At 36.6% G+C, this 26,820-nt stretch overlaps 1 protein-coding gene across 8 annotated transcripts in view; it reads left to right on the forward strand.

Moving 5' to 3' along the window:
* The window catches only part of NBN (nibrin), a 51,041-nt gene that overhangs the window by 11,557 nt on the left and 12,664 nt on the right, over positions 1–26,820 (forward strand). For 4 of the 8 annotated variants that reach the window (XM_087447695.1, XM_087447696.1, XM_087447698.1 and 1 more), the window contains exons 6-11: positions 5,140–5,257; positions 5,854–6,047; positions 11,856–11,953; positions 17,210–17,339; positions 19,073–19,348; positions 21,530–21,974. In XM_087447695.1, the coding sequence (XP_087303821.1) occupies positions 5,140–5,257; positions 5,854–6,047; positions 11,856–11,953; positions 17,210–17,339; positions 19,073–19,348; positions 21,530–21,974 (1,261 nt within the window). The other 4 variants (XM_087447702.1, XM_087447697.1, XM_087447701.1 and 1 more) reach the window with 4 other exon arrangements.

Genomic DNA, 26,820 nt, shown 5'->3' on the forward strand with positions numbered 1-26,820 from the left:
AGAACATAGTCTATTATCTATCACTGTATTATCAATCATCTGTATATATCATATATATGCATATATCTATAGACGTGTCTATACACAACTCTAACATTTGGTTAGATTCTTTTTCTTTTTTTTTTTGAGGAAGATTAGCCCTGAGCTAACATCTGTTGCCAATCTTCCTCTTTTTTTTGCTAAGGAAGATTAGTCCTGGGCTAACATCCATACCCATCTACCTCTACTTTATATGGGACACCGCCGCAGCATGGCTTGATGAGAGTGTGTAGGTCCGTGCCTGGGATCCGAACCTGTGAACCCCAGGCCACTGAAGTGGAGCACGCAAACTTAACCACTATGCCACCGGGCTGGCCCCTGGTTGGATTCTTGATAATATAGTAATGTATTTTTTTTCAGGATCAGTCTTACTGAGTATTGGGCCTCAGATTTACCAGCGTTTTTAAAAGAAAACCAAAGTACATTTTTCCAATCCCAGAATTTTAATACTCAAATCTACAGTGAGGGAGTTGAGAGATGTTTATCCTTTTTGTCTAATTTTAATTTATTAGGTGAAATTTTTATTTATATTTTGTACTATCAGTTTATTTATTGTCCAGTATTTATCGAATGCCCACCATGAACCAGGCAAGATAGACCTGAGGATACAAGGGTGAGCCAAAAAGCATTACAGTTTCTGCCTTCATGGTGCTTAGTGGAGGAGAAGCACACAAATACAAGTTAGAACTCCAGTAGTGCCGTTAAGAAGAGCTAAGGGAATATCATACTCATATCTTAAGTAACCTGGCTCAGGATATAACAGATGTTCAGTCTTCATTAAACTAAACTACAGTTAATTGCTCTCTGGGTACAGTAGACTCGTCTGTGGCAAAATCGAGAATGACAATGTGAGTAACGCAAAGCTGTAGATAATTTGAAAATCATATTTTAGTGTCATTGGAAAGTAGTAAGAATCTCACATCTACTCAGTCATATGTATGTGTTAAGCACTTGCATACCACTTTGGTCTGAGACTGGCTCTGTAATCTAGTGTTACATAACTATGTAGACTAATTCATAAACTAGCCATTCGTATATAAATGAAGTGTTAGTTGCCTTTAACCCTAAAAGAAGTGTAAGATATGGGAGAATTTTTGTTAAAAGGGAGAAAAGATGAAATGCATTTGAAGAGATACTAAGAATTTATCTGTGGGGGCTGGCCCGGTGGCGCAAGTGGTTAAGTGCACGCGCTCTGCTGCGGCGGCCTGGGGTTCGCCGGTTCAGATCCCGGGCACGCACCGACGCACCACTTGTCAAGTCATGCTGTGGCGGCGTCCCATATAAAGTGGAGGAAGATGGGCTTGGATGTTAGCCCAGGGCCAGTCTTCCTCAGCAGAAAAAAAAAAAAAGAAGAGGATTGGCAGATGTTAGCTCAGGGCCAATCCTCACCAAAAAAAAAAAAATTTATCTGTGAATTAGAATGTCTACTAATTTTCTAGCACTATTTTATTATTATGGATTTAATTTTAATAAAGTAGTTTCCACCATTCTTTGTGTATCTTTAAAAGAGTAAATGAAATTTTAAATTCAGTTATTTAGAAAACCAGAATAACACAGCAGGTTGCATTTCATCCTGCCGACTAAGTGTGCTCTTGCTTGCAGATAAGTCACTCATTTGAATTGCAGGTTCTAGGGATCACTACTTTAGAATAGATTTAGAACATCCATTGTAACAGATTAAAACACATGCATTTGGGGGCCAGCCCGGTGGTGCAGGCGGTTAAGTGCACACACTCCACTGCGGTAGCCTTGGGTTCGCCGGTTCGGATCCCGGGCGCGTACCGACGCACCACTTGTCAAGTCATGCTGTGGCAGCCTCCCATATAAAGTAGAGGAAGATGGGCATGGATGTTAGCCCAGGGCCAGTCTTCCTCAGCAAAAAAAAAAAAAAAAAGATGAGGATTGGCAGATATTAGCTCAGGGCCAATCTTCCTCACACACAAAAAAACATGCATATGTGGTTTAATCAGTTATCAAAATTTTTAAAAATTAATATAAAATTTTTTAATTTAATAATAATTTTTAAAAATTAACATCATAAACATATGTTTAATCATGACTCAGCTTACTTTATGAAATATGTATGTTGCCAAGGAGAAATCTGGGGAGGAAAAATGTAAGGAAATTAGTTCTAAAATGCTGGATGGTGACTCTCATGACTAAAACATTTTTACCACGTTGGATGTTGCTCTCTGCGCATAGTTAACTCTTGACTATATAGTGACTGATTGTCCAGGTTCTGAATTTCCCCTCATCCTGCATTGTCCTCTCATCATCACCATGATGGTTTAGTAATTTAAAAAAAAAAAATTTTAAGACTTTATTTTTTAGAGCAGTTTCAGGTTCACAGCAAAATTGAAAGGAAGGTGCAGGTGTTCTATATACCTTCTGTTCCTGCACGTGCATAACCTCCGCCATGGTTGATATCCCCCACCAAAGTGGCACATTTGTTACAGTCGATGAGCCTACATTGACACATCATAGTCACCCAAAGTCCATAGTTTACATTAGGGTTCACTCTTGGTGTTGCACATTCTATGAGTTTGGACAAATGTATAATGACATGTATCCATCATTATGGTATCATATGGAGTATTTTCACTGCCCTAAAAACTCTCCGTACTCTGCCTATTCATCCCTCTCACTTCACCAGCCCCCAGCAACCACCAATCTTTTACTGGCTCCATAGTTTTGCCTTTTCCAGAATGTCTTATGGTGGGAATAGTATGGTATGTAGCCTTTTCAAAATGGCTTCTTTCACTTAGTAATATGCACTTAAGTTTCCTCCATGTATTTTCATGGCTTGATAGCTCATTTCTTTTTAGCACTGTATAATATTCCACTGTCTAGATGTACCACAGTTTATTTTTTCATTCAACTACTGAAGGACATCTTGGTTGCTTCCAAGTTATGGCAATTATGAATAAAGCTGCTGTTCACATCCGTGTGCAGGTTTTTGTGTGGATGTAAGTTTTCAGCTCCTTTGGGCAAATACCAAGGAGCACTGTTGCTGGATCATATGGTAAGAATGTATTTAGTTTCATGAGAAAGTGCCAGACTCTCTTCCAAAGTGGCTGTACCATTCTGCATTCCCATCAGCAATGAATAATAGTTCCTGTTGCTCCACATCCTCACCAACATTCGGTGTTGTCAGTGTTCTAGATTTTGGCTGTTGTGATAGGTATATAGTGGTGTCTTGTTTTAATTTGCATTTTCCTGATGACATATGGTGTTGAGAATCTTTTCATGTGCTTATTTGCTGTCTGTATATTTCTTTGGTGAGGTATCTAAAATCTTTGGTATATTTTTTAATTGGGTTGTTTGTTTTATTGTTGAGTTTTAAGAGTTCTTTGTATATTTTGGATAACAGTCCTTTATCAGATGTGTCTTTTACAAATATTTTCTCCCAGTCTGTGGTTTGTCTTCTCATTCTCTTGACATTATCTTTCACAGAGCAGAAGTTTTTAATTTTAATGAAGTCCAGCTTATCATTTATTTGTTTCAAGGATCATGCCTTTGATGTTGTATCTAAAAAGTCATCTCCATGCCCAAGGTCATCTAGATTTTCTCGTACATTATCTTCTAGGAGTTTTATAGTTTTGTGTTTTACATTTAGGTCTATGATCCATTTTGAGTTAATTTTTCTGAAGGGTGTGAGGTCTGAGTCTAGATTCATTTTTTTGGAAGTGGATTTCCAGTTGTTCCAGCACCATGTGTTGAAAAGACTGTCTGAGTTCCATTATATTGCCTTGGCTCCTTTGTCAAAGATCAGTTGACTGTATTTATGTGAGTCTATTTCTGGGCTCTCTGTTTTCTTCCACTGATGTATATGTCTATTTTTTTGCCAATACCACACTTTTTTTTTTTTTTTTTGCAGGGAAGGATTTGCCTTGAGCTAATGGCTGTTGCCAATCTTTTCTCCCCCTTTTTTTGTTTTTCTTCTCCCCAAAGCCCCAAGCATGGTTGTATATCCTAGTTGTAAGTCCTTCTAGTTCTTCTATGTGAGCCACTGCCACAGCATGGCAGCTGACAGACGGGTGGTTTGTTTCCATGACTGGGAAACAAACCCAGGCCGCCAAAGCAGAAAGCACAGAACTTGAACCACTAGGGCATCAGGCTGGCTCCCACATTCTTGATTACTGTAGCTTTATAATACATCTTGAATTCAGGTAGTGCCAGTACTCCAACTTGGTTCTTCTCCTTCAATGTTGTGTTGGCTATTCTGGGTCTTTTGCCTCTCCATCGAAACTTTAGAATCAGTTTGTCAGTACCCACAAAATAACTTGCTAGGAGTTGTATTGAAATTGCATTTAATAGATCGAGTTGGAAAGAACTGACATGTTGACATCTTGAGTCTTCCTATCCATGAATGTTAGTAATTTTTACTAGAAGTTAGAGATAAGCTGAAGGGCTGGTCAGTTATGAATAGCTGTAGCAAAAGATCTGGTGATATAGAAAGTTGAAACTATGGACTGATGAGAGGCTGAAGAATTAGCTGTTGATTTTCTTCTCAATTTTTTTTTCTCCCTCGTTTCCATGGATGAGTAAGATGTTTTTATAGCATTATATTAAGGAGCTGAAAGATATGTTTTTAAATCTCACTTTGGAAATTTTATTTAAACTGACAAAAATAATGTAAGTTTTAAAATTTCCTGAACTTCTCCAAAAAGATCTATGACAAAACACTTACAGTAGTAGTTCATAGAATTGGAATATGAACATTATTAATACACATTGGTTCCTAAGCAAACACAAGAGGCTGATAAAATTTGATCTTTATGGGCAGTGTCTCTTTCAACCTTCTGTAATTCACATAACTTGTTTGATTCATAAATATTTAATTGTGTATTGGTATAATTGCTTGGATTATATATTTTCAAAAAATAAAGAACAGTTTGCTGTTCTGTGTGGCACTTGTCTAGTAAAGCATTTAGATGCTTTTTTCATTTTGTCCCAGATAAAACTTTTTTTTAATAATTTAATTGTATTATGGAAATTAAGCCTCTCTAGTGTCTAGATAGCCAGTCCATTTATAAATTTAATAGTATACATACAGAGTAGAATATAAATAGAATATACTTTGATTTTTTTTTTGTACAGTTTTTACCCTCCTGTTGATGAACCAGCTATTGGAAGTAAAAATATTGATCTGTCAGGACGACAGGAAAGAAAACAAATCTTCAAAGGGAAAACATTTGTATTTCTAAATGCCAAACAGGTAATGTTATAAAATAAATTTTCCTAAAGAAAGCATTATAAGCTAGGATAAATTATTTCTGTTATCAATAGTTGTTAATGCATTTCCTTTTGAGATTTTGTGTAGACGTGTGATGGGGAATAAACAACTCCCGAGGCATCAGAAACTGCCCAGTGGTCATGTATATGATTATGATGTTTCTTACTGTTTGTTAATTGGCCTATTAATTGTTTGTATAAATATGTTAAGTGGCGGGGGGGAGGGGAAGGGGACAGAAAACTTTAAGTCCTGACTTGTTTAGTCAGTAAACAGCTGTTGAATGTCTTCTGTGTGCTGAAATGAAGGTTCCAGGAGTTAATGTTGTAGATGGAAACATCATGCGAGTACGCCCACAGTTACAGTCCTGTGTAGTGAGGGGCAGCAGTGTTGCGATTCCAGGGCTGCAGAGATTCCTGGTGAACCGGGCCTTTTCTCAGGGTGGAAGCTCAGGTTGTCCTCTCAAGAAGTAGAACCAATTCTACCTTCATGTTACTTCCCAAATAAGATTCTTACAATTTAAAAAATGTACTCAAGAAATTAATTGTGGCTCTTTTATTTCTTTTTCTTTCCATTTTTAGCATAAAAAATTAAGTTCAGCAGTTATTTTTGGAGGGGGAGAGGCTAGGTTGATAACAGAAGAAAATGAAGAAGAAGATAGTTTCTTTTCAGCTCCTGGAAATTGTGTTATTGATGTAGGAATAACGAATTCACAGACCTTAATTCCTGACTCTCAGAAAAAATGGATTCATTCAATTATGGGTATGCTCCAAAGGTACAGAATTATTCTTTATTAGTAAAAAAATATGCAAGTAGGTGATTTTATTTGTAACTTTTATTGTACTCCACATAGTAATGTAAAAGTATATACAAGAATTATTATAAAGATTTTATTACGTGTGGTACTTGAAAATTTATTGTGACTTAGTATGTTAGGAATAAAATATCTTTATTCGTGACAGTTTTATCTCAATATTTATTTTCTGCTTTTTTGTTACTTTAATGGAATTTGTAGATTTATCTCTAAATTAATAAAGTAGTATTTAAATTTTTCTGTAGAATATGTAACAGTTGAAAAAGTGAAAACTCAAATGTAAAATTTTTTCTGAAATTGCCTAGAGCTGAAATCAGTATTTGTCTTTTGATGATTATTACCCACTAAAAATGCATGTAAAAATATTTACCTGTCTTATATTGGCTGTTCTGAGAAAGTAGGAAAAAATATCAGATATCTTAGAATAGTGTTTGTAGTGGGGAGGGAGAGTGTGAAAGAGCTAAATCAAGGGTTTTTTTCTTAGACTCTTTATTGGTATTAATAATCTTAGCAATGTTGAAGCCAAAAAATATTGCAAAAATATCAAGCTTGGCAGTCTTTTGACTAAATTTCTTTGACCTAGCACAAAGCAGTGAGGGCCTAGGGTATTTCTATACCTAGAAAGTCTATAGCTAGCTCCCTGCAATATTCATTTCTCCTGTTCCAGGAATCCTAACCAGAGAGATTGCTTTTTTTTTCTTTACTTCTTTGCTGGAGTAAAAAGTAAAATTTCAGTCATCTGTCCCATAAATATTTTACTTAAAGGGAGATGTAGTAACTGTTATTAAAAAGAAAATACCTCTTTAACAAAAACTGTCTTATTACTACAACCAGAATTTGCTGTGGTTCTAGTATGTTTTAGGCACTGGGAATATAATGGTGAACAAGATAGCCATGGTCCGTGCCACTATTGGAGCTTCCTTCTGGAGGGAAAGACATTACAAATGTGTATAAAGGAAGCAGAATAACAGGGCAGAGGGGAGAACTTGATTCTAAATAGAGAAGGCCTCTTTCAGGCAACATTTTACCTATGACGAGTCTTTCAGAGAGCCAGGCAGAACAGCAGCGGTAATAGCTACACTCACGTAATACCATATAGCAGGTCCTCTTCTAAGAGTTTTACATATGTAAAGACATTTAATCCTCACACAACCCTGTGTATTCTTTACTGTTAAGGTCCCCACTGTGCAGATTGGGCAAAAGGGCGTTGTAGTAGAACACAGGAGTGAGCAGAGGAGCCAGGACGTGAACCCGGCGGTTTGGCTCCAGAGTCCATGCTCTTCACCATTACAGCTCACTGCTTTTCATACACGGAGATCCCGAGTAAGAAAGTAGCTAGAGTGCAAGGTTGCTCAGAGGCTGGTGCCTTGATTATGAGAGGACATTTTGTTCTGTGGTCTTTAGACCTTGTTACAATTTGGTTTTGGAGGGAGGAAAATTTTATAGTTTGAGAAAGACTGTCACATAAAATAACTGTCCACTTAGTCCAAGCTATTGAGAGCCATTGAAGGTGCGGTTTATATCAAGCAAGTGGCCAGTAAAACCAGCTATTGACTGAATGTCAAACAGGGCAGCATTGGGGTTGGTTAGTGCCGTGGCTGTATTGATTAGGTGTCAGAAGCGGGTACAGGATAGCAGTAGTTAAAATTAAATATCTCCTGAAGAAGATTAGAAGTCTAGGGGAACAGTACAACCCTGAACCATAAATAATACACATTCATTGTGTTCACTAATTGTTTAGTTAGTTCTTTTTAATTCTGTAATGTGTCTGAGAATCTGTCCCCTCAAAATACAAGTTAGAGCCTTAAAAATAACCTACATCTCTCTATATTGTACCCCCAGCCCCGTTTCCCCATACGTGGGATAACTGTCATCCTGAATCCTGTGTTCATCATTTACTTGCTTTCTTTTATATATATATAGTTTTGTTGCTTCATGTATTCCTAAAATGTGTTTGTGTGTTTGTGTGTGTGTGTATGTGTGTATTTTTTAGTTGATTTAACTTTATAACATGGTCAGCATGATACATGTAATCTTTGGAGATTTTTCTCAATGTTTTATTGCTGATATGAATTTATCTGTTTTTGTTGCATGTTGCTGTAATTTATTTGTTTTGATGGTAAAATGTTTTATTGTGTGAATATACCACAGTTCGTTCATTCACTCCCCATTGAAAAAAATCTTGTTTCCAGATTTTTATTATTGAAACACTGCCACTGAGATCATTTTTGTATGTTTCCTGTTGGTACTTGTGCAGGATTTTCTTTGGGGTATATTGCTAGAGTTAGACCTGCTGAATCACAGGTTATGTGAACGCTCAGCTTTAGGAGGTAGTATCAAACTGCTTTCCACTTTATATTCCCACTCACCTTACATAAGAGATCAAATAGATGCATGTCGTTTTCAACACTTTATCATTTTTGCCGACTGACTGGATATATAATCATATCTCACGATTTTGATTTGTATTTCCCTGATCACCAGTGATGCTTAACATTTCTTCAAACGTTTATTAGACATTTTTCCTCTTTTGTGAAAGACCTGTTCGTGTCTCTTGCCCAGTTTTCTATTGGGATAATGGTGCTCTTCTTTTTTTTTAATACAGATTTCCCCAGTTGTATGTGCTATCTTGTGTGTGTGTGTGTGTGTGTGTGTGTGTGTGTATTTGGTTCTGTACAATTTTATCACACGTTTGGGTTCATGTATTGCCCATGGTCAGGACACAGAGCAGTTCCATCACCACAAGGATCCTTCATGTTGTTATTTTATAACTACACCCACCTCCCCACTTCCCCCTCTCTGTCCCTGGCAACCACTAATTTGTTCTCCATTTCTAAAATTTTATCATTTAAAAAAATGTTATATAAATGAAATCATACAGCATGTAACCTTTTAGGGTTGGCTTTTTCACTCAGCATAATTCCTTGGAGATTCATCTAAGTTGTGTGTGTCATCTAAGTTGTGTGTGTCAGTAGTTCATCATTTTTTATTGCTGGGTAGTATTCCATGGTATGGATATACTACAGTTTGTTGAGTCATTCGCCTATTGAAAGACATGTGCATTTTTCCAGTTTTTATTACAAATAAAGCTGCTATAAACATTCATGTACAAGTTTCTATGTGAACATAAGTTTTTATGTCTCTGAAATAAATGCTCAAGAGTGCAATTCCTGGATTGTATGTTAATTGCATATTTGTGTGCTCCTCTTTTTGATTTTTAGGTGTTCTTTATATATTCTTGATATTAATCCTTTTCTCACTTATATGTATTGTAGAATCTGTTGCCACTTTGTAACTTATCTTTTTACTGTATTGATGAGTGAAAACCCTTATTTTTAAGGGCCGGCCCAGTGGTGTAGTGGTTAAGTTCATGAGCTCCTCTTCGGCGGCCCAGGGTTCACAGGTTTGGGTCCTGGGTGCAGACCTATGCACCGCTTATTGGGCAGTGCTGTGGCAGGTGCTCCACATATAAAGTAGAAGAACATGGGCATGGATGTTAGCCCAGGGCCAGTCTTCCTCAGCAAAAAGAGGATTGGCAGCAGACGTTAGCTCAGGGCTGATCTTCCTCACCAAAAAAAAAACAAACCTTAATTTTAATATGCTAAAAACTAACAGTTTTTTCTTTCATAGTGCTCTTTATACTTTGTTTAAGAAATCTTTTTCTATTCATAGATCAAAAAGATAGTCACCCATATTTTTTACTTTTTACTAGTATTTTGATATTTATTTTTGAAATTTGTTTTTAATGTATCTAGAATTGATTCTGTTCCATACATGCATGGGAATGTTTTTGGCTTTATTCTGTTGCATTGATCAATATGTCTATCCTTGTACCAATACCACATTTACCACTTTGTCTTAATTACTATAACTTGAATTAAGTCCTTATATCTAATCGGACAAATCTCTTCTTTCTGCTCTTCTTCAGAAGTATCCTGGCTATTGACTATTTCCCCATATACATTTTGGAATCATCTTTTCAAAAACCTTGTTGGGATTTTGATTAAGAAATCCATTGAATCCACAAATCAATTTGGGGAAAAGTAACAGTTTTTATAATTTCTGTGTAGAGATCTTGAATACCTTTTATTAGATTTATTTCTAGGTTACTACATATTCTCTGGTAGATATTATATCTCTGATAGGCATAATATAAACATGATATTGTCTCTTTAATTACATTTTCTACTTGTTTACTGTCAATATATACAAACTCAGCTGACATCCTGCCACTTTGCTAGACTCACCTTTTATTTCTAATTTATAGTCTTTTTTTGTATAAATCATATCATCTGTAAATAGTAACGTTTCTCTCCTTTTTATCCTCCTTTTTGATCCTATGCCTTTGATGCCTCTCTCTCTGTCTCTCTGTCTCTGTCTCTTTGTCTCTGTCTCTCTGTCTCTCTCTGTGTCTCTCTGTCTCTCGCTCTCTGTCTCTCTGTCTCTCTCTCTCTCTCTCCAATTGGGATATGTATTTAAAATGTTTTTAAAATGTTTTTATTTTATATAGCTCATCTTTATAACTAGTTTTCATAGTATAATGTATTTATAGTTTCAAAAACAGTAGTAGAGTAACAAAATATCAATTTTGAATTGCCTGCATTATACTGGATTATAAGTAGGTATATGTGATCACTTGATTATAATACTTTTTTTCTTTTTTTGTCAGGAAGATCAACCCTGAGCTAACATGCATGCCAGTCCTCCTCTTTTTGCTGAGAAAGACCTGCCCTGAGCTAACATCTATTTCCAATCCTTCTTTTTTTTTTCCCCTTTTTCTCCCCAAAGCCCCAGTAGATAGTTGTATGTCATAGTTCAACATCCTTCTAGTTGCTGTATGTGGGACGTGGCCTCAGCATGGCCGGACAAGCAGTGTATGGGTGCGCGTCCGGGATCCGAACCCGGGCCGCCAGTAGCGGAGCCCGCGCACCCAACCACCAAGCCACGGGGCCGGCCCCAATTATCATACTTTTTAAAATCTTTTTTAGCATAATATTATTATAATATACATATAGTTGAGCTTTATTTAAGTTAACCCAATACATACAAAAAACAAACGTTAAGCGTTTGAAAAGGCCTTTTAGACTACTACAACCTCTTAAAATATGTTTAGAATAAGTATTAAATGGAGTTTTGTAGCTCTTAAAATTTGAGATATAGTTTCTGTATAGCATTATTATTAAATTGAATTAATTACCTTTGTTTATAAAATTAGTCATTATTCATATTATAAAATAACAGAAGATAGGTTTACCATAGATTCCTTTAATAAGAAGGTTCCTTAATAGATGTAAATCGGGTAAAATGATTTGATTTATTAAACTTAAAATTAAGGTATAGCTTATATATAGTTCTTGGTACTTTTCTCTCTTCTTCCCCTTTTTCCCTCTTCTCTCTTTTAAGTTTTATCTTAGGATTCTAATAATCATAGATTTGCTTATAAAAATCTATTTGATTGCTTCATTTGGGTATTACTGTTTTCCTCTTATTCTGAAAATTGTAGACTTTTAGAACTGGAGGGATCCATATCCTTTACTCTAGACTTTTATTTTACAAATGAAATCACTGAGTTGCTACAACGTGGTGGTCTTGCTCAATGTAACAGTGCTCCAGTGAGTAAGCTAGTGCTCTATTTGAAATTCTCTCCATCCTGTAAAATGGTGATATCTCTTTAGGGGAAATAAAAAAGATAGATTCACCTTGACATCATCTTAATAAAATTTGTTAGTTTTAATATAATATCATACTTAAACTACTTTATTCTAATAGGCAGGGTCTCAGACCTATTCCCGAAGCAGAAATTGGATTGGCAGTTATTTTCATGACTACAGAGAATTATTGTGATCCTCGGGACCAGCCCAGTACAGGTAATTAAAGCATTATTTTATTGATTCTTTAGCAACTTTATTTGTTATGTAAATTGATAATAGGCTGTATGCACATTACTCTATACTTACCAGGGGTGACCATTTTCACCATGTTTTAAAACTCATCTATTTATCCATTCATTCATTTATTCATTTGATAAATATTTGTAGCTGCCATGTACTGGGCACTAAGTGCGGAAGATACAGTGGTGAATAAAGTAAGCAAGATACCTATTATTGTGACCTTTATATTCTAAATGTCAGGATTCAGACAGTTAACAGCCAAATAAGTACATCTGATAAGTTCTGTGAGTACAAGTACAAAGAGAAAGCTAAAACAGGTGATGTGATAGTGACAGAGCAGGCTATTTTAAATTGGTGGTCGGGGAAGGTCTCACTGAGGATGTTATATTTGGCCTCGTGTGTCCTGAATGACAAGATAAGGCAGCCATGGGAGGATCTGGGTAGCAGAATTCCAGGTAGAAGGAACAGGTCACAATGGCGTCTGTGGAGAATGGATTCCAGAGTCCAAAATGGAAGTCGGGATATGAGTAGAAAGCTATTAATAGAGGTCCAGGTGAGAGACAGCCTAGTGCCTTGGACCAGAATGGTAATAGTGGATGGAGATGAATAAAAATGAACAGATTCAGGATATATTTTGGAACTAGCCCCAGCAGAACTTGTCTTTGGAGGAATTAGAAACAACTCCTAGTTTTTTGGCATGAGTAACTAGTTGAGTGGTGGTGTCATTTACTGGGATGAAGAATGTATGTTATAGTCATCTCAGTGTTGACTGTCACAAAGCCAGTGTACTCAGAGGCAGCACCTATTACCCCTTGTTATTTTCCCCTACGTTTCTTGAAAATGAGTTGATCTTGCCATCATGAAGATGTGATTCATTTATGCTTTTTGCTTTTTTACCTTAGATATTTTTACATTTATTCTCTCTAGTAACTTTTCTCTTGTTTGCATCCATTCTGTACTCCTGTGTACATTTATTTGCCTCCTGTGTTCTCTCTTTAGTTACTTGTCAGCAGTTATTGGACTTTAGCTAAAAGAGGCAAGTTAGAACAGCACTACCTCATTGTACACTCCAGGAGGTATCATTCACATTGTGGCCCACTGAATGGCATCTATGGAGTTGGACAGTGTACCTCTTGAGTAGCTATACTCTGCAACCCTGGTTTAGACAAATTAGGGAAGTGCTCAGCTAGATTTTGGAAGGAGTGAGCCATTAGAGCCTAATAACCAGCAACTGATTAGGTGTGTAGGTCATTAGTAACAATGATTACTAGTAATAACTGCCGTTTCTTGAGTTTCTAGAGACTTTACATATGTCATCAAAATTTAATCTGCAAAACAATCCTTTTAAGATAAATGACATCATCTGCATTTTATAGATGAGGGAACTGACATACAGAGAGGGTAAGAAATTAGCCAAAGGTCACATAGCAAATAATTTGATTCAAACTGACTCTTAAGTCAAAGCTATTATGATATTATGCTGCAGTGCAGGTGGCATATATTTTGATGTGTAAAGTTTTGAGACATGATGCTGTAGAGGTAACTGGGAGCAGATGTAAAAGGATAGATGTCTGATAAAAAATTTGACAGGTTAGTATTTTATTATTTGGATAAGAATGTTTATTCATCTGATAGCTCTACCCTTTCCCACTGAGTATACTAGGTGTGTTTCTGTCTGTACGTAGATAACCTTCCAATACAGTTTTAAGTACTTGTGAAGTTTCCAGTATGTTCAAATAACTTGTTTTGGTGGAATTGTGATATGATGAATACTTCCCAAAAATTCATGACTAACATTCCTAGAATTCATCCTTAGAGTCAGAAGCTAAAGACCAACTCTTCAGCCTTTCTTAGAGAACTCCTTTAATGTGGATACCAAAAGAGAGCCATATTCTTAGAGAAGCTGTCTGTTAGAAATCTGCACAACCTTTAGAAATAGCATCTGCTATAGATATTATTTTGTTGACAGTGGATTTCTGTTCTGTTACAGAAAAAAAAACACCTGTTAGTAATTTCAGACTTTAACAATAGGACAAAAAGTGTATAAAAACAAATAGAATTGTTGGATCTAAGAGAGTAGCTCCCCTTGTCCTAGCCCCGATTTGGGACAATTGTCCTTTGTTTCTGTTTTAGAAAACTAGTTCTCAATTATATATATGCTTCAGAAACATTTTTTAAGGCAAATTCATGTTCTCTGTAATTCAGAATATTCTGGGATGCGGCCAAGCCATCTGGTTTTTGTTTTTTGGGGTTTTTTTTTGGTTTGTTTTGATTAGTTTTAAGCTCATGTTTCTCATACAAACCCCAAGAACCACTGAGTTAGAATATCTAGGGAAAGACTGAACTAGAGAGGAGCCTTCTTTTATATATGTGGAGCTGGCACTCAGAGTGCACACTTCAGTCATTTTTTATTCTTACCAGACCTGGAATTCTCCCTCTGTGGCTTTTGCTCAAGAGGTCTGCCACCATCCCTTCTCATAGCCACTGTCCTATTTGAACCCTCCATGTCTTTCTTTCCTGAGCACTGTTATAATTGCGCCCAGTAACGGTCTTGCCTCCATATTCATCTCTACAGTTAATATTTCACTTTGCCACTGGACTCACTTTCCCTTTTCTTAAAAAGTTTTACTAGCTCTCATTATCTATAGAATAAATCCGTAAGCCCTTTGTCTAGACTTCTAGACTTCCAAGCCCTCAACAGTTTAGCTGCAGCCCATCTCCCCATCCGCATCTTTTTTATACATCTCCCTAAAGAATATATGTGGCATATTATTTATAGTTCCCACACTCCTTGACCTTGTTCTTCATGATCCCTGTTCCTAGAAAGCCAGCACTATTCAAAAATCGGACTCATTTCACAAATGCTCACCTCCTTCATGAAGTTTTTCTAAGTTGTTCTTTCTCCCATAACTCTCCTCCAAGTCAGGATTATTCTGTTTTCTATACCCCAGTATTGTTTTTTAGTTTTTTGGGGTTTTTTTATTTTTTTGCATTCCAGTTAGAGTTTCTTCCTACTTGGAAATATAACCAGTTGTTTCCATGCCTCTTTCAACCTCTAGATTGGTTGTAAGGTCTTATTAATTTTGGATTCCCTAGCAGCACTAAGCACAGTACTTGTTTGTAGTATGACTGTTTGCTTAATCAAACTGAGTTGTTGGTACACAAGATTCTCTTTGTCAGTGTGGAGCAACAAAATTTTATGATCCACTGTTGGAAGTGTATTTATGGCGGAAAGAGCTTAGAGATCATCTAATCTGTCTTTCTGTTAAAAAGTAAGAGATCTCAAGGCTGAGAAAAGTTCAGGTCCCGTAAATACTTCATGGACCAGCCAATCCTAAAATTTAGGTTTTCTGACTACTAGACCAGTATCTTTTCTGTTGTATCATTTCATAAGGAAATGAGGTCATAAAGAATTGGTAAAAATCTACATTATAATTAATAGTATTACTTCTTGCCCATATTCATAGGTAGATGTGTGGGTTCTAAGTCATAGACATCTGAGTTAAAAACAATTTTAGAACACAACCAGCTTTGGGGGAGCAGAGTGAATGCGTGCCTCTTTTCCTCCCTTTTTCTTCTCCTTTCTTTTGTCCTTTCCATTCATATTCATTCATTTATTTATTCGACAAGTATTTATTGAATATTTGGTATATACCTGTGATTATTCTAAACATTTGGAATAAAAAAGTGAGCAGATCAGAGCAAATCCCTGCCCTCATGATATTTTTAGCAAGGAGAACATTGTAAATAATCTTATTGTTGACAAACATCAGTTATTCTGGGTCATTAGATTCAATTTATAAATGTTTCTTTTAGTGATTATATAAGCATTTGTAATTATTATCTTTTGCAAACTTCTGTGCAAGCTAAAATGAATTTTAGGGATATAAGTGTTTAAGGAAATGCCAGTGAGCTTCTAAGATGGTTGTATAAGGAGAATGGCAGAAGTCATTTAAATACCTGAATTTAGAATCAGTAATAAGCGTTTATTAAACAAATCCTATGTCATGAGGGCCTAACAGAGTGATAATTTAGCTTAGATACTTAGTAAATGCCAACTTTTAAAATTTTCAGTTAAAAATTTAATTCCATTAACTTATTTTTCTCCACTATATACCACACGTTGCTCCAGGGACTGAAGATACAGAAATGAGCAAGACTCGGTCCCTATTGTCGAGGAGATTCCAGGTGACAGCTTGGAGATTCCAAGATAACAGCTGCACTTGTGTAGTGCTTACTATGTTCCAAGCATTTTTCTAAGTGCTATCTTTATATCAATTCATTTTGCCTTCAGAACTTTGGAGGAAAGTTTTGTAATTATCCTCATTTTATAGATGAGGAAACTAAGGCATAGAGAGGTTAAGTAACTTAACTCAGGTCACACAACTAGTGATAGTGTGTTAAAGTTTATAGAGTGATGTAAGCAGGGGTGTGGGAGCTGCAAGGAGGGGCACTTAATTCAGTGCAGGAGGTTCAAGAAAAGGGTGCCAGAAGAGGGGCACTTGGATTAAATTGCTATCCTAGGAAAGAAAATGATGAAATAATCATTATGTTTTTCTGGAGTAGCCAAAAAATTTATGTCTAAAACTGTTTAGGGGCCGGCCCCGTGGCTTAGCGGTTAAGTGCGCATGCTCCGCTGCTGGCGGCCCGGGTTTGGATCCCAGGCGCGCACCGACGCACCGCTTCTCCGGCCATGCTGAGGCCTCATCCCACATACAGCAACTGGAAGGATGTGCAGCTATGACATACAACTATCTACTGGGGCTTTGGGGGTGGAAATAAATAAAATAAAAAAATAAAAAAAACTGTTTATATCTTCTTTTCAAATAGTGTATTCCTTCTAAAAATGAAACTCTGATTTTGATTTGTGTAGATGGTAAGGTAGTTATAATTTCTGTGGGGAAGAAATGCAATTTTTTGGTCGGCTGACTTAAAGCATAATTTGAATTAGAATTTAAGTTGATTCTATTTTTATTTAAGTTGATAGTACTTCACCATGAAGGATTTGATGTAGCTTTAAAATGAGGGTTTAGATAAGCCCATCACAGATGCCAACAGGCTACTATAGGCAATTTCATTAAGGTTTTCTTGGCTCTTCTGACTGGAGGCAACCGTGTGCTATATTACCTAGTTAATTCCCTCAGCATGGCACAGTCGAACAATTTTAAGTGACCAAATGTCCATCTTATGTCTAGCAGTTGTGATTCTTTCTTTCGCTTATGTGATTGACAGGATTGAAGACAATGACTCCGGGGCCAAGCCTTTCCCAAGGCTTGTCAGTCAATGAAAAACTAATGCCAAGCGCCCCAGTGAATACTACAACATATGTAGCTGACACAGAATCAGAGCAAGCAGATACATGGTAAAGCTTTGTGGTTAACAAACTATTATTTTATTCTATCAATAAATTAATAGTATATTCAAGAAATAAAGTCACTGCCTTTGCAAGTCATCTCTTAGGTGATAAGCAGGGGAGAGTGGGATGCCAGGGAAAATAATATTTTAGGACAATGAGCAACAAACTTTGTATAAAGGACCAGAGAGTAAACATTTTTGGCTTTGTGGGCCGGTGATTGCTGTAACAGCTACTCACTCTGCCCTTCCAGCATGAAAGCAGCCGTAGACAGCATGGAAATGAGTGAGTGTGGCTGTGTGCCAGCACAACGTCATTTACAAAAGCCAGTGGCAGGCCAGATTTGGCCTGCAGGCCATAGTTTGCCAACCCCTGTCTTATGATAAAGTTTTTTTTGTTCCTTGCATGTATACATGGAAGACTATAAAGAATTATACTACTTTATTTCTGACTGGTGAAATAAGCTGGAAATAAATTTGTTTGTATTACATGATATTGCCCGTATTTGAACATTACTTATAATTTTGGAGATACTTTATATGTGTCTTGCCTGGCTGTCTAAATAATTCGTATTTGCTCATAAAGATAGTTTTTTAGTGGTTCTCCATTTGAAAAGGTTTTTTTTTTTGCTTTTTGGGGTTTTGTTTTGGAGAGCAAGGGTAGCTCATTTGTATTCTATGGTATTTTTCATTTAAAGGCAGTATATTGTATTTTATTTTTATTTTTTTGCTGAGGAAGATTCACCCTCAGCTGACATCTGTGGCCAGTCTTCCTCTATTTTGTATATGAGTCACTACGGTAGCATGGCTGATGAGTAGTGTAGGTCCGCACCTGGGATCCAGAACCCATGAACCCGGGCCGCCAAAGCGGAGCATGCCAAACTTAGCCACTATGCCACCGGGCCGGTCCCGACAGTATATTTCATTTTAAATAATCCATAATGAACTGTTCATATTGAAAGATACTTATGATATCACTATATTGGACCATATTTAAATTTTTACTACCCCCATGCTTTATATTGAGACCAAATATAACTTGTTAAAGAGAAACTCTCAATGTTTTGAAAGTCGCTTGAATGACAGCTTTACTTTTTTTGTGAAATAAGAATAGCAAAGGCAGTATATATTCAACCATACATAATAGAACTGTATGTTTATGTTTAAAATATTTTTCTGGTAGTCTAGAGTTCTATTCTATTCTAGAGACTGCTGCCATCTGGCTGCAATATAACCATATCAGTTCATCTGAAGTGATCTGAATACCCCATTATATATGATACTGGAATGATAGGGTGTTCTTTTTCTGATTTTCCATTTTTTGTTAATTTTTATGCCTGGAAATAACTTAAACTATTTAAACAAAGCAAAAATTACCTAGGATTATCATCTAGTTTAATTTAGGTGATTAAACCTAATTTATCACCTAATTATAGGTGATAATAAATTCTGTAATAAGATACTTGGTTGACATTCCATGTGTGTTTGGCAGTTTTTTTATAGTAGAGCATGCCTGACGTGCTGTAGAGTATGAAGAAGAGAAAGGTATCATTTGTCTTCAGGGAGCTTTGATAACAAAGGAGCTACTTTCCCGGGATAGTAAAATATATTCACTGAATTATTGTCTAAAGATAATTATGTTCTAAAACTGTATTACATCAGTACTACTTAAAGGACTTTGTTTCTAGATAAAAATTACTGTAAACTTGATTGTTTACCTTGCATTCTTTCCTTTTGCTACAGTATGGATTTGAGTGAAAGGCCAAAAGAAATCAAAATGTCCAGAATGGAACAAAAACTCAGAATGCCTTCACAAGAAACATCCACTGCGAAGGAACCCCCCAAACTCAGCTCTAATTATAGTAATATAGTATCAGATACTCTTGTTAGGATGAAAATCCTAAACTATCAGCTTTCACCAACTAAATTCCCAAGTGTAAATAAAAGTGGAGATTGGGCTTCTCAGCAGCAGCAGACCAACTCCATCAAAAACTACTTTCAGCCATCTACCAAAAAACGGTATATTTTTAATAATACCTCTCTGTGTCTCTGAAAAATATTTATATTTGTTATATGATTGTAGAATGCTATATGTGTTCTGCTTAAGTATGCTTCTGTGGAAAACTGTGGCCCTTTGACCTTATTCCCTCTCAGAAAGCTCATTAGCTAGAGTCTCCCTCATCTTTTTCCTTCTATATCTTAGCTTATCTGTTATTTCGTTTCTGCATTTCTCTTGAAGAAGTGCTTTCCTACACCTGAGTTCTTTTGACCTACCTGTTTCCCTTGGTCACCTCTCTCATTACCTCTAGGACCGTGCTCCATCAATTATTCTCTCAATTTCTAGCACCTTTAATATCTTCTTCTAGATCCTTTTCCTCTGTATTCAAGAACTCTCACTTCTATTTTTAAAACCTTCCCTTGACTTGGTTTCTTCCTCTAGCTACTTCCTTTTGTCTTTTACAGTAACTGTTAAACTTCTCAAAATAGGAGATTATTGTTATTGCTCCCATTTCTGTATGAAATAGTTCTTAACCAGCAATTTCATCTTGACATGACATCTTTGAAAGTAACCATTGACACAGTTGCCACCTCTAGTGGCCTTTTGGTAACATTCAACCCTTGAACCTTTCTCCTCCTTGTGGTCTCCCCTCGGTTTTTGTGGTGGTGGCCCATCCTCCTCCTTTCTCCTCTCTGACTTGCCCCTTCACCCCCTTGGAGGACTTCTTTTCCTCCTCCTACTGCTTTTGACACTCTGTGTACTTTACCTTGAGGGTTTCATGACTTTATTACAGATGATCAATATATTTGGCCCTAACTTATCCTTTAAGCTTCACTTCTGCTTTTCCACAGGAATTTCCTGCTGTTTTCCCAAATAATGGGCCTAAAACTTTTTCTCCCCTGTCACTGAATGTGCATTTTTGTTAGCAGTTCACTTTGTCAAAATCTTTGACTTGTTATCCTCTGCCTCCCCAAACCAGTGGTGTTGATTCTTATTTTCATTGTCTTATAAATTCCTCCCTTTCTGTCTGTTTGTGTTGCCACCTCTTTGGTTCAAACTCTCAGCGCTTAAGTTATTACGAAAACCTCTTGATCAGTCTGTCTAGTACCCTAACATTAGACTAGCATTATTAAAATATCACCTTGAGTGTTCCAGTTCAACATGAATCCAGTAAACTCCTGGAGAGCAGAGACCCAAATTTTTGTGTCCTCTATGGGCCTTGTTGTTGTTGTTAGTGCCATTGAGTGAATTCTGACTCCTGGTGACCCTGTGTACTGTGAGAGCGGAACCCTGCCCGGTATTTTTGCACCATCCTCTCACCTTCGGCGCTATATCAGACAATGTCCACTATTGTTCACAGTGTTTTCCTGGCCAGTTTTTTTGGAAGTAGATGGCTGGGTCCTTCTTCCTAGTCTGTCTTAGTCTGGAAGCTCTGCTGAAACCTGTCCAGCATGGATGACCCTGCTGGTATTTGAAATACCGGTGGCATGGCTTTCAGCATCACAGAGACACGCAGCCGCCACAGTATGACAACCAACAGACGGGTAGTGTGGTTCCCAGATTGGCAGACGAACTCAGGCCATGGCAGTGAGAGTACTGAATCTTAACCGCTAGACCATCAAGGCTGGCCCTATGGGTCTTAGTACAATTTAAATGAATATAATATTCGGTACTTATTGAGTGAATGATACTATATAGAAAACTCTGAGTCATCTATTTACATATTACTTGCGGTGTATAGTCTGTAATATATTCTGGATTTAGCCACTCTGACTTACTGTCTTGAATCAAGTTCTCATTAACCCATCAGGTTTTATCCCAGGGTAATTTTTCCCTGCCCATAAGTTCCCTTACTTATAAAGTAAGCGATTTTTTCCTGACAATTCCTTTGTATTTTTATATTTTTTCTGCCTTTTTCTCTACATTGATTTATCAACCACTGCTATTTCAGCATAGAAGATAGAAATCTCCAAATTGTTTTAGCCATAGGGTTGATCAGTCTCATCAAAATGATGTAGTGTATATGAATGATGTACTGTTTTCAGAAGTCTATTTTTTGATTTCCAGTGATGTTATTAATAAATAAACTCAAGAATATTGTGAATTAAATGGGGGAGGGAGTGAATATTGCCAAACTAAAAAGTTACTTAGCTGTGTTCATTTTCTCTTTTTGTTTTCTTCTCTCTTTTTTTAAATCTAAGGGAAAGGGATGAAGAAAATCAAGAAATTTCTTCATCTAAGTCAGCAAGAACAGAAATGTCTTGTTCTCCTTTAGAACAAACACAACCTGCTACATCCTCAATGTGGAAAAATAAGGAGCAGCATCTATCTCAGAATGAGCCTGTGGGGACAAAAACAGATAACTTATTTACAAATACAGATTTAAAATCCACTGTGAAAAATTCGACCAATAAATCTCTTTCTACAGAAAAACTAAGATCAGAAAAAATAAAAGAAATTGATGATTTAGCCATAGAAAATGAAATATTGGAACAGTTATTCCAGAACACAAAACCAGAGTTGGAAATCAAAGTGAACACTCAGAAACAAGAGGAAGCCGTCAACCTTAGGAAAAGGCCAAGATTGGATTTAGAAACAGATGGCACTTTTTATGATGAAGCAGTATCAGAAAGTAACAAAATACCTGTAAGTAACATTTTTTTAAATAAGTATTGCAAATAGAAACTTCGAATATTAAAAAGTACTTTAGATATTTGTATTGACAGTATGAGCATCCAAACAATTATCTTCAACACCCAGTATTAAGAGTAAGAATTTGTTGGTCAATAAGGTAAATGTTAAAAATATAGTGATTCTTTGACAGTATATAATAAATGACAACAAATAAAACTGTTATTCATGATTGTTTTAATAGATTTCCAGGCTGTACTACTATATCAGCCGTTTGGCCGGATGGTAAGTATAGGGGACACCTTAATAGAGTAAACAGGCACAGAAAGATTAAAAAAAAAAGTTAATAAAGCAAAGTATCTACTAAGTAATTTTTTAGGACAAAACATCTGTAACATCACTAGAAATTTTTATTTTCATTTTGATCTTTAATGTCCTATTTTCTTAGAATGTTTATAATTCATCTTACCCACTTTGGTCTAATAAAACTCTTCACATTATTTCCTATTTTATGGATCAGTAAGTTGCCTACTCTCTGTAGACTAGTGAGCTCTTTAGGTGAGAACACGGACCTCATGAAATCAAAATTTAATATTCTAATCTCCCACATAGGTCCGTTAGCTCCACTCTCATTCATGGCTATGGTTGTCCCCTCCTATAAACAGCCACTGGATAAGGACAGGACCAAGGAGAAAGATAAGAATTAAGTGATTGGGAGGTACAATGATTAAGCATTTGTTGAGAACCTAGTGTGTATCAAGCATTATGTAAATTTATAACTACTGTTGGAAAAACAAAGTATATGTCCTAGTTAGCCTATATATTGGCATCTTCATGTCAGGGAGAGAATCCTCATTATTTGTTCTTTCCTATAAGAGCATCCTGAATGCCCTCTGTGGACCAGCTGCATCAGAATCACCTGGTGAACTTTTTAAAAAGATGGATTCCCAGACCAAAGCCCCAGAGATCCTAATTCAGTACATCTAATTTTCTTCCCAGAAAGTTCCCTCAAGAAAAAGTTCCCTCATTGTATTAGTTAAGAATTCCTTTTGCAAGTACCTCAGCATAATAAAGGCCATATATGACAGACCCACAGCTAATATCATCCTCAGTGGTGAAAAACTGAAAGCTATCCCTCTAAGAACAGGAACCAGACAAGGATGCCCACTGTCACCACTCCTGTTTAACATAGTACTGGAAGTCCTAGACAGAGCAGTCAGGCAAGAGAAAGAAAGAAAAGGGATCCAAATTGGAAAGGAAGAAGTGAAACTGTCACTATTTGCAGATGACATGATTTTATGTATAGAAAACCCTAAAGAATCCACCAGAAAACTTTTAGAAGTAAAAAACGAATACAGTAAAGTTACAGGATGCAAAATCAACATACAAAAATCAGTTGCATTTCTATACACTAACAACGAAGTAGCAGAAAGAGAAATTAAGAATACAATCCCATTTACAAGCGCAACAAAAAGAATAAAATACCTAGGAATAAACTTAACCAAAGAGGTGAAAGATCTGTACACCAAAAACTATAAAACATTGCTGAAAGAAATTGAAGAAGACACAAAGAAATGGAAAGATATTCTGTGCTCTTGGATTGAAGAATTAACATAGTTAAGATGTCCATACTTCCTAAAGCAATCTATAGATTCAATGCAATCCCTATCAAAGTTCCAACAACATTTTTCACAGAAATAGAACAAAGAATCCTAAAATTTATATGGAACAACAAAAGACCCCGAATAGCTAAAGGAATCCTGAGAAAAAAGAACAAAGCTGGAGGTATCACACTCCCTGATTTCAAAATATACTACAAAGCTATAGTAACCAAAACAGCATGGTACTGGCACAAAAACAGACACACAGATCAATGGAATAGAATCGAAAGCCCAGAAATAAACCCACACATCTATGGACAGCTAATCTTTGACAAAGGAGCCAAGAACATACAATGGAGAAAAGAAAGTCTCTTCAACAAATGGTGTTGGGAAAACTGGATAGCCATATGCAAAAAAATGAAAGTAGACCCTCACCTTACACCATACACAAAAATTAACTCCAAATGGATTAAAGACTTGAATGTAAGACCTAAAACTATGAAACTTCCAGAAGAAAACACAGGCAGTACGCTCTTCAACATCGGTCTTAGCAACATGTTTTCAAGCACCATGTCTGACCGGGCAAGAGAAACAATAGAAAAAATAAACAAATGGGACTACATCAAACTAAAAAGCTTCTGCACAGCAAAGGAAACCATCAACAAAATGAAAAGACAACCTAACAATTGGGAGAAGATATTTGCAAACCATACATCTGATAAGGGCTTAATCTCCAAAATATATAAAGAACTCATGCATCTCAACAACAAAAAAACTAACAACCCAATTAAAAAATGGGCAAAAGACCTGAACAGACATTTCTCCAAAGAAGAGATACAGATGGCCAACAGACACATGAAAAGATGTCCAACATCATTAACTATCAGGGAAATGCAAATCAAAACTACAATGAGATATCACCTCACGCCTGTCAGAATGGCTATAATTAACAAGGCAGGAAACAACATGTGTTGGAGAGGATGTGGAGAGAAGGGAACTCTCATACACTGCTGGTGGGAGTGCAAACTGGTGCAGCCACTATGGAAAACAGTATGGAGATTCCTCAAAAAATCAAGGATAGAACTACCGTATGATCCAGCTATTCCACTGTTGGGTATTTATCCAAAGAACTTGAAAACACCAATTTGTAAAGATACATGCACCCCTGTGTTCATTGCAGCGTTATTCACAATAGCCAAGACTTGGAAGCAACCTAAGTGCCCATCAAGGGACGAATGGATAAAGAAGCTGTGGTATATATACACCATGGAATACTACTCAGCCATAAGAAACGATGAAATCCAGCCATTTGTGACAATATGGATGGACATTGAGGGTATAATGCAAAGTGAAATAAGTCAGAGGAAGAAGGCCAAATACCGTATGATTTCCTTCATTAAGTAGTAGATAATAACAACAACAAACAAACACATAGAGACAGAGATTGGATTGGTGGTTACCAGAGGGGAAGGGGGGAGGGAGGAGGGTGAAAGGGATAATTCGGCACATGTGTGTGGTGAAGGGTTGTAATTAGTCGTTGGGTGGTGAACATGATGTAATCTATGCAGAAATAGAAGTATAATGATGTACACCTGAAACTTTTACAATGTTATAAACCAATGTTACTGCAATAAACAAAAAATTTAAAAACAAGCCTTTTGCTGTCTTTAAAAATTCTAAAATCTGTGGCTTAAATATGATAGGGTTATTTTTTTCTTATGAAAGATAACCAGAAGTAGGTAACCAAAGCTGCTTGGCAGTTCGGTAACCTTAATTTCCTAGGTGTCTGTCTTTCTGCACTACGAGATGGCACCTCTAGCCATCATGGCACCTTTCTGGGGAGGAAGAAGGTGGAGAAAGGACAGGGAAGAGGCCTTTCCACTTGAGTTCCTTCCACTTTCTAAGGAGCTTGTGCAGAAACCCCACTTGATAACTTTTGTTATTGGCCGGAATTTAGTCATGGTCTCTGCCACTCCCCGTCCCTCCCCCTCAACCTACAGGAGGGTTCTGGGAAATACTTTAAGCTTGGCACGTTGCTATCTCTAATGAACTCGAGTTATGTAATAAGGAAGAAAGAGAATGAATACTAAGATATCTTTTAGCCAGACTGAGAACTTTAGAGACAGAGGGGTCCTTTATTATCAAAGATTTATTAGCTGTCACTTTACAGAAGAGATTAATTGAACCAAGTGGTTTTTATATCCTGTGAGTCACTTCTGCAGCAGTTTCCACTATAGTGGAGAGTTAAGTAAGTCAGTTTAATGTGGCATTTGGTGAAATTCCAGTGATGATTTCCTAAGTTTAATAAATTTACATCTCTTTATAAAGATATGTTTATTCTGCTTGCATTATGAATTTACATTGTCACTTTAGCTCCAGACTGTTCCAGAATCTCTGTTCAGGCTACTTAATATTATAAGCATTTAGTCTTTAGAAAGTTAGGCTCTATTTGTATTATTTTAGCCATACCTTTGGATATGTATTTCTCTTGTGGTACCCTTTCCTCCTGTGTTTATTTTTAATTTTTTCTGATATGTTCTTATTTCTTTCCCAAGTCTTCTTGTCCTTTTACTTTTATCCTTTTTTATATAGCTTTTTTTTTCCTTTTCCTTAAATTCTATCCCATGTTGGTCCATTGCTCACAATCTGGAAATGGTTATGGTTTTTGTCACAGAATTCTTTGGTCCATCCTGTATGGCTGCTGATTAATCTTTTTTTTTTTTTTAAAGATTTTATTTATTTATTTTTTCCCCCCAAAGCCCCAGTAGATAGTTGTATGTCATAGCTGCACATCCTTCCAGTTGCTGTATGTGGGACGTGGCCCCAGCATGGCCGGAGAAGCGGTGCGCGCCCGGGATCCGAACCCGGGCTGCCAGCAGCCGAGCGCGCGCACTTAACCACTAAGCCACAGTGCCGGCCCAGATTAATCTTCTTGAATACCTGCTTTGATCACACATTCTCCCGGGCTCATATCACCCAAGGAATTGGGCATTAGAGCCGAGACTGGGAGAGATGGGAAGTGAGCTTCATACACCAGTGATGCGGGAACCATTAAACAGTCTCTTGTGGACCTGAAAAGACCTTTCATTTAATAGCCAAGGTTTACATGCTATATAATGATATCAAGGAATATAATTTTTTTATTTTACTCTGTGATTTTGTAGCATAATTTTCTTTGTCCTTATTTTACTATTTCAAAATTCATGACATTCTAAATAAAAATACAGTACAAAATAATATGTTGTAGTAGACTTTTAACT

The sequence above is a fragment of the Ceratotherium simum genome, chromosome 23 (assembly GCF_057802395.1).
Source record: "Ceratotherium simum simum isolate JZ-2026a chromosome 23, ASM5780239v1, whole genome shotgun sequence".
Taxonomy (NCBI): Eukaryota; Metazoa; Chordata; class Mammalia; order Perissodactyla; family Rhinocerotidae; genus Ceratotherium; species Ceratotherium simum.